Source organism: Lygodium microphyllum, chromosome 13 (genome assembly GCF_053477565.2).
Source record: "Lygodium microphyllum isolate KBCC chromosome 13, Lygodium_microphyllum_v1.1.10, whole genome shotgun sequence".
Taxonomy (NCBI): Eukaryota; Viridiplantae; Streptophyta; class Polypodiopsida; order Schizaeales; family Lygodiaceae; genus Lygodium; species Lygodium microphyllum.
The window spans coordinates 14,927,329-14,942,381 of NC_141147.1; the positions used below are offsets into that span (position 1 = coordinate 14,927,329).

At 42.5% G+C, this 15,053-nt stretch overlaps 1 protein-coding gene across 2 annotated transcripts in view; it reads left to right on the forward strand.

Moving 5' to 3' along the window:
• Positions 1 to 1,238: 1,238 nt before the first annotated feature.
• LOC148026366 (protein CHROMATIN REMODELING 35-like) overlaps positions 1,239 to 15,053 on the forward strand; it is an 83,176-nt gene continuing 69,361 nt past the window's right edge. For both annotated transcript variants that reach the window (XR_015692828.1, XM_087690800.1), the window contains exon 1: positions 1,239 to 1,508. Coding sequence is in view for 1 of the 2 variants with exons in the window: in XM_087690800.1 (XP_087546926.1) it covers positions 1,436 to 1,508 (73 nt within the window). In the remaining variant the exon portion in view is untranslated. The remainder of the gene's footprint in view (positions 1,509 to 15,053) is intronic.

Consider the following 15,053-nt stretch of genomic DNA (forward strand, 5'->3'; position numbering starts at 1 on the left):
AAGGTAAAGCACTTTGGAACATAGTCATGGGCATGATGAAAGGGTTGAACTTGCATTAGGAAGTGAATTGGAAGTAGACACTCCTAGGTAATAGAGGGAATATGAAGAAAGAGGTCTCTTTAAAAGTTTGATTGGTGTTGAGAGCAGTGGTTATTCATGTGGTATGGTCATTTAGGAACGAGGTTGTGCATGGTAGACCAAAGCATGCCAAAGGTAAGCTTGTGGGTTATAGTCAATAAGTGTTTGAGGTAGCCCAAGCTATGTTAGTTAAAATGTTAGTCAAATATGGGGTGTTAAAGCAAAATTGTAAGCTTCTTTTGAAGCTAGCTTAAGTGTAGCTCATTTGCAATCTTTTACCTTATGGGGGATATACATATTATCACAATAATGTAAATCACTCACATTACTAACAAAATGGTAATCATCACTCTTACACGTAAGGCTTCCCATTACATGCTTTTACATTTAAAGGTGATAAACTATCTTCTTGCTCTTCGTTTTCATTGATGTTTTTTATTAAATTCTTCTCCTTTTTCATTGCTCACATTTAACTTTTTACTTTTCATTTTTAAAAGGCCATAATGTTTGTTCACATGATATTATGTATTCTCTCTCTCTCTTGAGTCTCTCCACACACACACACACACACACACACACACACACACACACACACACACACACACACACACACACAATCCTTGGCTCTTGTTTGTATTGTTTTTTATTTTAGAGCTTCTGTATTTTATAGCTATGCAATATTATTATATTAGGGCAAGGATATTTTATAATGATGACATTAGAAAAGCAACTCAAACTGAGCATGATAATATCTAAATCATGAGCTTGGAGCTAGCCTCCTTAGAAGAAGACCTCCTCACTCTCAAAAATCCACCTAACACACCTTCGAAAATGATCTATTGTGTTAACGAGCACGTAGGATTGAGCGTGAAACAAAACTTGATTCTTTGCATCCCATATGGTGCACATCATTAAGCCTCACACCGAGTTTGAGCATGATTGAAGAGCTAGGTGCGTTCTATCTTTGGCCCCTATTACAAGGCCTAAATTTTGGACCATAGCCAACCTTAGGGAATTTTGTTTTTGTGTTTTGGGGGGGGGGGGAGTGGAAAGGAATAAAACTTTTGCAATTGGAGGGTGTCTTCTCTCTCTCTCTCTCTCTCTCTTTTTTTTTTTCGTAAACTCTCTCTCTCTTTCTCTCTCTCTCTCCCCCCCCGACCCCGGCGGCCACTTCATGCATTATCCAACAAGTTGGCACTCCCTTTGAGCTCACTAGGTCTTCAGCTCGCCTGATAGCTTTCATTCGCTGAGAGCACGTGTTTCTGCGCGGAGAAGAAGCTTCGCTCTCTCTTCTTGGTGCTCCCATAAACACCATGTCATATAGAAATCATCGTCGCTGCCTGATTCAGCTGAGTTGATGGGGAAGATGGAGATCGAGCTGTGGGGTTCGCCTTCCAAAAAGGACACCAGAGATGTGTCCCGCCCGCCAGGCATTTGCTGATCTGCCATTCTGAACTTGCTTTTTATCACCGTTCTTCCATACATACACAATGCATTTAGAATAGATGAGTAGCATTCATTGCACAATTTTCTTGCGCGGAAGCGTTTCTTGATCCAAAAGGTAGGACCAAGAATAGATAGTGTCAATGTGCCAGTCCCCCGCTCTGAGTTGTGCCATGCATCCGACATAATTGGTACATGAATGATGGAAGTTAATGAAACACACAAGCGCTCGACAACAACGTGCATGATTATGGCACATATGTCTGATTAGTTGCTTCAGTTAAAAGTTTCCTGTCGGAGCTGAAGAGTGACATCCTATAATACCTAATGAAGAGAGACCATCTGCTGACAGGCAAGAAGTATACTTGACTCCAGTCCTGTTGCCACTTTCACAGGAAATATTTACTTCAGGCTGGAGCTTAGATTACATGCTGTGCTCCTTACCAGTGTTCCGGAAAACTTATCCCTATCAAATGGAAAGAAGGAAAAGGGTGAAATGTGATTGGCTTCAAGGGGAACACGTATGGTATTAGCTGGTTTTATAACTAAAATGTCCCAAAGGAATGGCCAGTTTTAATCAGGACAAACTTGAATTTAAATAAGCCTTTTGAAAACACAGTTGAGAAAAAAAACACTAAAGGACAGTCTTTTGGGAACCTTGTTCCTTAAGTTTGGAATGTTAGATTAATCTATCCATTTGGGGCCGGAACAAAGTTCCATGAGCAGTTTGCATGCACTTGCATTTATGCAATAAGTACCCGAATCTGCATTGTGTAGCTAGCATGTATCCCTACAGTTCAGCTCTCTTTTCTGCAAGTTTCACTTCATCATAGATTTCCACCTGCCATTCTGGCTCGTGAGTAAGCTGATTTGTCTATTTGATTTTACAGTTTGTTGGTTAGTCAATTCATTGTTTGTCATGTGGCACTCAACCCATGGCAGTTTGTAGGAAGTTTCTTATGGGCACAGATAAACACCGTTTGTGTAGCTGTCACACGGATAGACACCTTATCCATTAAATGGTTCTGATGACGCATACCTGCCATGTGTTGCATATGTGATACTGTTATGGACTTGCACGTCTGAATGCACATTAGAGGAACTGCTGCCATGGATGTAGGAAGGTTTTGTGCAAATCAAATGATGGAGAGACTCTATGAAATGTTATTACTGTTTTCTACCAATTTTTGAGATAGCACACTCAACATATGACCAGCTAGGATGATTTGTCTACTCCATTGACATATGTCAGTGCATTTGACAAGGTGCATTGGCAATCTTCATTATGGATGTAGCAAGTGGATACACCCATTACAACTGGCATAGTTACATAGGCAGCCCATCATATTTGTATTGTTACGTAAGTATATTATGTCTTCACTTATATGTACACCCTAACACTTGTATGTTAGAGTAAAAGGAAAAGAAGAAGAAGGAGAAAAATAAGAAGAGTAAGAACTAGTTAGCCTTCATCTCTACGTGTGTGTGAGAGAGCAAAAGAAAAAGCTTCTTGTGTGTGTGCACAGGGAGGGGGAAAGCCATAGTATGAAGGAGTGTATATCTCCTATCCTTCGTTGTGGTATGAGAGCATGACAAGCGAAAGGAAGCTTCACAGATTGCAGAAGATTGAGAAGGCAAGCAAGCACAGGTACAATAGCTTGGTCCATTTCTTCCAAGGTTTCTTGTTTGCACATGGCTACATGTATTGATTCGGTCACTATCTCCGCTTGGGATGAAATCCATGTGAGAGTGTGCAGCGGAAGAAGAAACACGAACACAGAGGGAGAGAGAGAGAGAGAAAGCAGAAAATGAAGGAAGAAAATCTGCACTGACTGTAATGAATGCTGAATACAAAACTGTGGATTGATCAGTCCCTACACACAGCCCGAAGTGTCGTGAGGGCACCAAATCAGGCTGATGATGACGGCAGCATCGAAGACGGAGGAAGATGACGGAGTCGGAGTGTACACCTGCCAAAGAAGGAGGGAAGATGATAATACAACTGACTGCCAAGTGGGAAATGACTATAAATAGCCAAAAGACCCAAAAACTGGCCGACCTGAAATTTGAGGCCATAAATATGTCCGACCAGCATTTAATACTGGTAAAAATGCCAGGAATGCTCAGAAAAATCCCGGAAAGGGTGGACAATGTCAGCAGGTGAGGCAGGCTGAAGAATGCAGAAACTGCCTCGGGAAATGCACATAAAATCCCGACTGGAGGAGAAAATGCACTGAAATGCAATAAACCGAGTGCTCTAGAATGAGCTACCTCCTCCGTCAAAACAAGTGATAGACAAGTCAAAGCTCCTAAAGTCCTCGTCTGACTCAGACTGAGGCTCACAGGCAGGAGATGACAAGGCATGACAAACATGACTGCTAACACCCCCTCTCAGATCCTGGATGTGGCGGAAGGCCAAGGGAGAAACAGATCCTAGGGTGGCAAGAGGAATGCCAAGGTCGATGAAGTCCGTCGATGAAGATTGCCAATGAAGAAACTCCTGGCGATCCTGGGAAGCCCCCTCTAAAATAGTAGGGGCCAGGAAATCCATAGCCGCATCACCGAGATTGTCCCCCTCTGAAAGGGATGGGGGGTACGAGGGAACCACCGGAGGAGAGGGTGGGGGATGGGAAGGAACCTGTGGAAAAGAGGGTGCACAAGTGGAAACAGGTGTAGCAATAGACAACTGCCTCGGAGGTCCCTGTAAGAAGAAAAGGGGAATGGAGCCTATAAATCCTGCTCTCCTGCCAACCTGTCGCAATAACAGCCCCTGTAGAAGAATCCTCAATACAAACGGCCTGCTCGATGAAGACAACCCGGGTACCAAGCCTAGTAAGGCCATAGACTGAGAGGAGTGGAAAGCCCAAGTCAGGAACATAAAGAGCCTGTGAAAGGGAGCTCGACGCGCGGTTGAGAAATAAAGGCAAAGTGCCAACACCGCAAATAGGCACCGAAACAATGTCACCAACAGTGACTGAACCCTCAGAAGGGCATAGATCCTGCAACAAATCACCTCGGGGAGTCATATGACTAGAAGCTTCACTATCAACCAGCCAAGGTCTCTGAGAAGATGAGGCAACCACTGAAGAAGGCTCCTCCAAGTCAACAATATAAAGGAACATTGACTCATGGGTAATTGCTGGAGTAGAGGTAGAAGGCTTAGATATTTTAGCTCCATCCTTCGCTCCTGGACGAAGGTGAGGGTACTTCTTCCAACATTTCTCCTCTGGATGTGTCCCCTTCCCACAGTATGGGCATTTAGGCGTCTCCGAGTCGGAGTCAGAACCTGAAGAACTCTCCTGTCTTTTAGCCTGTGACTTCCCTTTCTTTTGTGTCTCCCCTCTCGAACCTGCAACAAAAGCTTTGATGGAGGTGGATCCAGTGGCTACCTCTTTGGTGCGCTCATCATGCTCCAAAACAAGTGGGGCAAGCTCCTCCCATAGAAGCTTCTCACGGGTCCTCGATGTAAGAAGGCTGGTGTAGAAGACATCAAAATGGGAAGATGGCAGCTGAGTCAAAAGAATCATGGCCATATCCTTGGAAGAGATCATCCTGCCAAGGGACACAAGCTCATCCCTCATGTCCTCCAACTTGTTGATATGATCCTTCATGGAAGAAGAATCATCAACAACGAGCATCCGTAATTTCTTCTCGAGAGTAATCCGATGGGCAAAAGGCTTCTGATGGTACAAAGAAGCAAGCTTTGTCCACACTTCCGCTGCTTTCCGCAACCTGCGCACATGCACTAGGACAGAATCCTGTAAGCTCATAAAGAGGAAAGATTGAGCTCGTGAGTTGAGCCAATCCCATAAGGCCGCACGATCCATCGATGATCCAACGGTGGGATCCTCCACTGGACGGGAAATAGGGTGGGTAACAAACTCCCAAAGATCAAAGGTATCAAGGATACACTCCACCTTACACGACCAAAGCGAGTAGTTGGAACCATCAAGCCGGTCTTCTTTGGGCAAAGAAGGGAGTACGGGCACCTGTATAGAGGGTGCCATGGAAGACATATGAAGGCCAGCAGAATGAGCCTTCTGTGAAACATGGAGAGAACGGGGAATTGAGGGATCTCGGTCAAATAGGCTAGGTGACTTCCGGTCGTCGCGTGAACTAGCACGAAAGTCTCTCCGTCTCTCAGAGGAAGGAATAGAGACCTCATCCTTTGAATCAGCAAAGAACTGGTGATAAGACATCTTTGTATATATCTGCAATCACCAAACAATCTGCAACCAACAAACAGTCAAGATGGAGCCGCCTATGTCAGAAAAGACCTAGAAGATGTTGTCGCTTGCAAGAGGAGAGAGAAAATGCTGCCGCCTGGAGAAAAAAACTGTCGCCTATCCTCCAGACGATGACGCCTTCTCCTTTGCTGATGTCGACCACCTCCCGTTGGCTGTGTTTGATGCAAACGCAGGCTGCAAACACCTAGAAAACTGTCGCCTACTCCTCCTAATGCTGCAAAACAACAAAATGCAGGTATGGAAGGCTGCGTTTCAGCCTGGACAGCATCGCCAAGGGCTGGAAAGGAGGGAAGAAAGGCTGCACTTGATGGTGTCCTCCTCTGCAATGGAAGCTCTCCTTTGTGCTCTTAGTTAGGCTTTGATACCATGTGAGAGTGCGCAACGGAAGAAGAAACACGAACACAGAGGGAGAGAGAGAGAGAGGAAGCAGAAAATGAAGGAAGAAAATCTGCACTGACTGTAATGAATGCTGAATGCAAAACTGTGGACTGATCAGTCCCTGCACGCAGCCCGAAGCGTCAGTGAGGGCACCAGATCAGGCTGATGATGACGGCAGGACCGAAGATGGAGGAAGATGACGGAGTCGGAGTGTGCACCTACGAAAGGAGGGAATATGATAATACAATTGACTGCCGAGTGGGAAATGGCTATAAATAGCCAAAAAACCCAAAAACTATCCGACCTGAAATTTGAGGCCATAAATATGTCCGACCAGCATTTAATGTTGATCCAACCAGCATTTAATGCTGGTAAAAATGCTAGGAATGCTCAGAAAAATCCCGGAAAGAGTGGACAATGTCCGGCAGGTGAGGCAGGCTGAAGAATGCAGAAACTGCCCCGGGAAATGCACATAAAATCCCGACTGGAGGAGAAAATGCACTGAAATGCAATAAACTGAGTGCTCTAGAATGAGCTACCTCCTCCGTCAAAACAAGTGATAGACAAGTTAGAGCTCCTAAAGTCCTCGTCTGACTCAGACTGAGGCTCACAGGCAGGAGATGACAAGGCATGACAAACATGACTGCTAACAATCCAGTGAGTGCAAAGAGGGTGCTAAGTTCTATAGATACACATCTTAGGGTTTTGTGTTGTTATTTTGGCCATTTGAGGCCCTTTTGGTCTTCATTTTGCACCTACAAGGTTTTCTAGGCATTTTTGCCAATTTTGCAAATTGTAGGTTTTGACCAATTTTGCAATTGTGCAAGTTTTGTGCAATTATTGAGTGTTATACATTGTGGGATTACAGTCTACATTCTATATTTACATAGATTTGGAAATTTAGGTATGTTGGGAATTTTTGTGCATGTGCACAACTTAGATTAAAAGGATACTTGTATTGCCATATACAATTGTGTGAGAGTAGCTACAATGTCAATGTAGACACATTGGATAAAAGCAACTAGCAGCCCTGGAAGTTCAGGATGAGGAGCTTCTTAACAAGTAAAGGCTTGTGGAGATGAGAGAAAGAGGCAATGCTCCCTAAAGAACCCATTGAAGAACATCAAAAGGCATTTGAATGAGAAAGACAAAAATGCCATATTTTTTATACCTACAAATGTTTTATGGATGATTAGATACTTATTGGACCTACATACTGCAAAGGAAGTGAGGGACACGTTAGAAAAGCTGTGTAGTACTAATAGAAAAGCGTGGAAGATTCTTGAGTTGGATAACATAAAGAAAAGCAGTCCGTTAGTATGTGCTGAAAATCAAGGAGATTGTAGAGATATTGGAATCTTTTGGTGCATTTGTTGAAGATGACGATTTCTTCTCTTTAGTGTTGAATGGGTTGAATGATGATCACTATTGTTTATGTACGTGAAACATTTCTGGATTTTGAAGATCTGATGTCCATCATGATTACTGAGGAGATGAGAATGCAAGGAAACAGTGGAGGAAAAGGAAGAGGTGTAGGGGAACAAGCACAAGCCTTCTATTCAGATTCAAGTAGAGATAGGGGGAGATCTCAAGGAGGACGTGGTGTAAGAAGAGAGGTGGTTGTCAACAATATACCCAGAATTAGAAAATTGTGGAACATGTTTCCAGAAGTGGAGCAATAATGGAAGCGTAAACATATGCTGAAATAAAGTGCTGAAACACAAGACAAAAGAGAAAGGGAAAGAAAGTGTTGGGTGTAAAGGCCGTTTATGTGCTCTCCCATGTATATATTACTTCACACATGTGAACCCACCCTAACGGGTGTAAGTGTACCATACCCTAAGTATAAATACATTCTTTTATTCTTTGTGTGTACCACATTAGTACACACCTATCCGTTGATTCACTCTCACTCTATCACTGTCAAATACTGTTCAGTCCTGGGTCATTGAACTTCTTGATTAATGTGCCTGCGCTCAGCTCTCTTTCTCTATCTACTTCCGCTTCAACTCTGCAAATTGGTATCAGAGCCAATGGCTGACGCAAGCAGGCAATCGTGACCGGAAGCCATTGCTGACAGTGCAGTCGTCACCATTGGGACCAACAAGTGTAACAGTCTGTCGGGCCGTTGAGAAGTAGGTGAGCAGGTAACATGTGTCAACAGTCGAACAGTGCAGCTGATGGGCGCCAGGTGACTGATTGGTCGGGTGCAGGTGTAACAGGCTAGGCGACTGACTGGTTGCGATGGGCGATTGCTGTGCGACTACTACATTGACTAGTGGCATGCAGGCGTAATGGATTGTTGGATTGTTGCGCGATGGGATTGGAGGCATGCGTCAAACGCTCATGCGTGACGGGGATAGGGTGTTGGGCTGCACAGATGACGGACGTCACGCAGCTGCACGGACAATGGGCAGGTCAATGCCCTGTTTTTTAAAATTAAAATCAGAAAAATTTCAGTCTGATTTATTCTCTCCTCTTCTGGGTGTTCACGTTAGCAAGCACAGAGTCGGAATCTGTGCAAATTTCCCCCTTAAAATTTGGGGCTTTTCCCAAATTTGGTGCCTGACACATATTTCAGTGACTTCTAACCATAAATTGCAGACATTGAGTGCACAGGCTTCATAAATTTCGGGGATTCTCAAATGCAAGTGAAATTTTTGCTTGGTTGAGCCAATTTCTTGGAAATTGTGCACTCTTGGACCTCGAAAATTGGGGCTTTTGCAGAATTCGTGAAATTTCTGCAACATTTACCCATACTTGATGCTCGGGAAGATGTATTTATGCAATTGGAGTAGATTCACTGCAGAAATTTTGGGATTTTTCACATTGGTGATGTATTTTGAGTCATTTTGAGACTGGATACTGAAATTTGCAGCAGATTCACTGCTGAGTGGGAGTCTTTTGAGTTTTGGATGCTTTAAATGTCGAAAATGGGTAGCTTCTCTTGGTACATGTATTGCTGAATACTCATTATGCAGTGAAACAATGGTAAATATAGCATTTGGGTCATTGTATTTGGGAATTTTGGTGATGTATAACTGAAGTGGGAGCTATCCTTAATGCAAATGTATCACATTTGATTCGTGCATATGTTGTAATCAGTACTTGAGATTGAAATTTGTAGCTAAACATCTGCTTCTTGGACATCTTGGAAGTATAAGAGTGTGTACTTGCTGCTACAATTCAACAACCTTTCTAGTGGTGGCTGAAAGCATTCAGCCCTTTATTGCAGCTGTGTAATGTTGAAGATGACTGGTAGTGCATCTACATCAGACACAAAGAGAGTCGTAAATTTGACGGCAATGGTTTTTGATCTTTGGAAAGATCGTATGCAAGGTATACTCTTTCTAAAGGATTGTGATGATGCTTTAGAAAAACATACGCCTGTTGCTTTGTTAGATGAGGATTGGGCTAAAATGAATAAAAAGGCCATTACTTACATTAAAATGGCCGTCACAGATGATATCTTGGTTGATATAAAGGGGCTTGATATTGCCTATATAGTTTGGGAGAAACTCAAGGCTACTTATGAGAATACAACTCTTGTCAGTCATCTCATGTGGAAGTTGGTCAACTTGAAGCTTGATGAGTCCAAGCGTACCTTAGAGCATTTGAATACCTTCATTGGTATTTTGAGTCAGTGATGCAGGTTTGCCAGCTTTTAATCCTCAATTGAGGGCTATCTTTTTGCTCATGACCTTGCTCAATTCATGGGAAGCATTAGTTGTGTCATTGAGCGATAACCCCAACTTGACATTCGATGGTGTGCGTGGTTCTATTCTAAATGAAGAGATTAGACGCAAGGCAAGTGGGGAAAACAGTGGATTAGCTTACAATGTAAGAGGACTAAAAAAAGATATAATGTTGCAAATAAAAACAAAAATCACAGCAAAAGTAAGGAAAAACAGCAAGATGTAACTTGTTATCAATGTGGTCACAAAGGGAATAAAAAGCCCGATTGTAGGTACTTTAAAAAGGAATAAGAACGCAAGAAGCAGGCTAATAGGAAAGGCAAAAAGAATGATGAGGATGGCAACTCTACCCCTAAAGAGATAGAAAAAGCAAATGTGGTATCTAGTGTTGTTATTGAGGAAATAGAAGATGATAAAGATGCTAATTTGCTGGTTGCATATTCAGATCCGCTTGCTATGACAGTGGAGGACATGTATATCACTAAAACAGATGTGATAGATGCTTTGTTGTTAGCTCATGATAGTTTGTCACAATAGTGGATTGTTGATAGTGGTGCTTCTTTTCATGTAACTCCATCTTTGGAGTGTTTTTCTACTTATGCAGAAGGTAATCTTGGAAAAGTCTACCTTGGCAATAATCATGCATGTGATATTGAAGGAATGGGCACCATACACTTGGCTCTAGAAAATGGTCAGGAATTGATTCTTCATGATGTTAGGTATGTACTTGCTATCAAAAAGAGCTTGCTTTTTGTTGGGCAGCTAGACAACAAAGGTTACTTTACTACTTTTGGTGGTGGTATGTGGAAAATAGAGAAAGGATCTATGCTAGTCACTAGAGGTGGTAAAAAGGGGACTCTGTATTATCTCTACTGCAAGGCACTTCCTGGAAAGTTTGTTGCAGTTGTTGAAGTACAATCACACATGGAATTATGGCACAAGTGTCTTGGACATATGAGCCAAAAGGGTTTGCAAGCACTCTCTTCACTTGGAAGAGTTGATGTGAAAAGCTCAAAGCTTGACTTTTGTGATGATTGTGTTTTTGGTAAACATGTAAAGAGTCCCTACTCTCATGGAGTCTCTTGGAAGGCATGTATCTTGGATTTAGTTCATTTTGATGTTTGCACCATGCCAATAAAACCTCATAGTGGTTTTCGTTATTTCGTGTCTTTTATTGATGAGACCATTCTAGGAAGCTATGGGTCTACTTGCTTAAGCAGAAAAGTGAGGCATTGGATGCTTTTAAAAGGTTTTATGCATTGGTTAATACTCAAAAAGGCTTAAAGTTAAATCGCATAAGAACAGATAATGGGGCAGAGTATGTGTCTAAAGAATTCAATAAGTTTTGTGATGACAATGGGATTAAACAAGAGCTTATAGCTCCTTACAATCTATCATCTAATGGTGTGGCTAAGCGAATGTGAGAAGATTCCGTGTATGCTGTCCATAGCTAATCTCTTGCAATCGTTTGGGGAGAGGCACTTAAAACCGCGGTGCATATTTGCAACAGATCTTCACATCGTGCACTTGAAAGTGGTATCCTTGAAGAGGTTTGGTTTGGCAAACCTACTTCATATGACCACTTAAGAGCCTTTGGCTGCGAATTCTATGTACATATAGCAGAACCAAACTTGACATGAAATCTCATAGAGGCATCTTCATGGGTTATGGAGATGAATGTGAAATGGGCTATCGAGTTTGGATTCCAAGCATAAAAAAGGTGCTACACAGTCGGGATGTGGTATTTAATGAGTCAAAGTTGCTGAAAAATGTCACATCTAATGACTTAGACACAAAGAAAGTTAAATTTCAGCACGATCAATAACTTGAGCAGCCATCAGCCACTGAAAATTCAGCTCCTTTTGATGCTGATTATGATAGTCAGCGTATCATTATTGAGCCAGATGAAAATGGGCAGCAAGGGGATATTGAAAATGAATTACAACAGCCTGAAATTGTATTACAGCAACTTGAACATCAGTATCCCCTTGAGCACCAAAATCAGCGTGCTGAAAATGAATTACAGCAGCCTGAAATTGTATTATAGCAACTTGAACATGCAGTTCAGCAGCCAAACAATGAGGTCATTGACATTCCCTTGGATGTGGATCCATTATCTGATAACACAGATCATTGGGTAAGAAGGTCTACACGTGTTAGAAGACCTATAGAAAGATTTGATCCTTCTTTGGACTGCATTTTGCTCACAGATGAAGGTGAGCCTCTTATGTATAAAGAGGCCTTATCATGCGAGTTAAAGAAAAAGTGGGAGCTAGCTATACACAAAGAAATGAAGTCATTGTATCAGAATGATACTTGGGATTTGGTTACATTGCCCAAGGATAGAAAAGCCATTCCTAAGAAGTGTGTCTATAAAATCAAATGCAAGGATGGCAAACCCAAATACAAAGTTGGACTTGTGGCTAAGGGCTATACACAAAAGGAGGGCATTGATTTTTAGGAAGTGTTTTCTCCTGTTGTCAAAATGACCACTCTTCGAGTGTTATTTGCCGTTGTAGCATCTATGGATCTTGAACTTGATCAGATGGATGTTAGAACTACATTTCTGCATGGGGATCTAGAAGAAGAGCTGTACATGAAAGAGCCCGAAGACTTTGTTATACATGGAAATGAGCATTTGGTATGTAAGCTTAAGAGAAGCTTATATGGTTTGAAACAGGCTCTTAGACAATAGTATAAAAAGTTTGATGCCTTCATGCTCTCACATGGTTTTAAAAGGAGTAGTGTAGATCACTGCTTATATATTAAGAAGACTAATGATGGAAGCCTTATTATACTTGTGCTTTATGTGGATGATATGCTCATTGCTGGTAAGCATAAAAGCCAGATTAATTCAGCATTTTCTATGAAGGATTTGGGTGTAGCTGAACATATTTTGGGCATGCGTGTGACACGAGATACAGAGCAACAACTCTTATTTCTCTCACAAGAAAAGTACATCAGCAAAGTACTTGATCGTTTTTCTATGGCTGATGCTAAGCCTCTTAGTGTACCTTTTCCACCCTATCTTAAGCTTAGCAAAGCAGATTGCCCAAAAGATGATAAGGTAGCCAGTACTATGAAGGGTGTTCCTTATGCTTCAGCTTGTGGTTCACTCATGTATGCTATGGTTGCCATTAAACTTGACATTGCTTATGCAGTGGGAGTTGTAAGTAGGTTCATGTCCAATCCTGGCAAATCACATTGGAAAGTAGTGAAATGTATCTTATGGTACCTTAAGGGCACACAAAGAAAATGCATTTGCTATGGCAAGGGTACTTTGGATCTGCAGGGGTATTGTGATGTAGACATGGCATGTGACTTGGATACTCGCAAGTCTACTAGCGGGTATATCTTTACCTTGATGGGTGGGGTGGTTTCTTGGTGCTCGCAGCTCTAGATTACAAAAAATAGTAGCACTCTCTACCACTGAGGCTGAATATATTTCAGCCACTGAAGCTTCAAAAGAAGCAGTTTGGCTTGGTCGTTTGGTCAAGGATTTTGGGTTGCCCATCAAAATACATATACTTAGATGTGATAGTCAAAGCGCTGTATGCTTGGCTAAGTATGCCATGTTTCATGTACGTACCAAACATATTGATGTTTGGTATCATTTTATCAGACAGGTTTTGGATGATGGTCTAGTCACCCTGACTAAGATCAAATCACAGATAACCCTGCAAATGTTCGCACTAAAAGTCTTGCAAAGGCTCAACATGAGCATTGCATTAGACTTGTGGGAGTTGGTTAAAGGTTTGCTTAGGACCTTTAAGTGGGAGGTTGTTGGGTGTAAAGGCCCTTTACGTGCTCAAGCTTGCCCTTACATCCCTTCAGGAGTACTTGCAGTTTGTGGCTCATGGCTTCCTTTACCCTTCCTCTTCTGCTTAAGGTGCCCTATTCCAGCATCAGGCATTGCGTTTGGAGCATCTTCCACTTGGCATCATTATTCTTTGCTTGGCTTCAGTATCCTTCTTCTTCAGGCTTCACCTTCACTTGTGTTTTTCAGTCTGGAGGTTTTTTTCTTGCGTGGCGTCACCATCTCCAGCTTGGTGTCAGCATCCTAGCCTTTGGCGATAGTCTCCATCACCTAGTATCAGTGATTTCATCATTCGTCTATCACAGGGGTTGTTGGGACCTGCGTTTTTGTAGCCTAGCTCCTCCTTCATCACCTAGCATCACTCCTCTGTCACAGAGGTTGTTGGGACCTGCGTTTTTGCAGCTTGGCTCATCCTCCATCATTTGGCATTATCATTATCCACCTGGCATTAGCATTTGGGCTGCTCTCCTTTCGTTTGACAGCTCCGACACTCTAGGATTTGCATTTCGCTGCCTACGTCACTCCCCAATATTAGAGGATTGTGGTTCACTCCCTTGACAGTTGGTAATCATCTTCCACATCTCTGATTGCATCAGATGATTGCGGTCTGCTCCCTCGGCAGCTGTCTTTCACCTTCTAGTGATTACCTGTGATAGCCTACTACTCCAAGGAATACGTTTCACTCCCTTCATTGTGCAAATTTTCCACGTGCTGCGGCTTGATTTAGATATGAGAGTGTAGTTATCTTTTGAGCTTTGGCTCCGCGGTATCAGCTTTTCTTCTCATAGCATGATTCAGTGCATTATCACCGTGTTCTTCTTGTGTTTCTAAGTTTCTCTTCTCTCTCGGTGTTTGCTGTACACACTGTGTTACTCCCCACAAGCCCTACTGTTTCTTTGCATTGTTGCTTATTTTGGCATGGTATTAGAGCTGTAGGGATGATGCCTCTCGATCTGAAAATTCACAAAGTATTGGGGAAAATGCAATGCCTGATCTTGGACAAGGTGCGTAGCATGGGCAACAAGCCGATAATGTTGTTTTAGACCAAAATGTGGGTCCTTCTAGGCCTTTAGACTTGACAACTATCTTTCATCTTCGAGTGATTACTGCAATAGCCCTCTGCTTAGAGGAGTATGTTTCACTCCTTTCATTGTGCAAATTTCCCACATGTGCTTGTGGCATGATTCAGACAGGACAGTGCAATTATCTTTTGAGATTCGGCTCCGTTGTATCAGCTTTTCTTCTCATAGCATGATTCAATGCATCATCACCATATTCTTCTTGTGTTTTTGAGTTTCTCTTCTCTCTCTCGGTGTTTGCCGTACGCACTTTGTGTTACTTCCCACAAGCCCTATTGTCTCTTCGCATTGTCACTTATTTTGGCATGGTATCAAA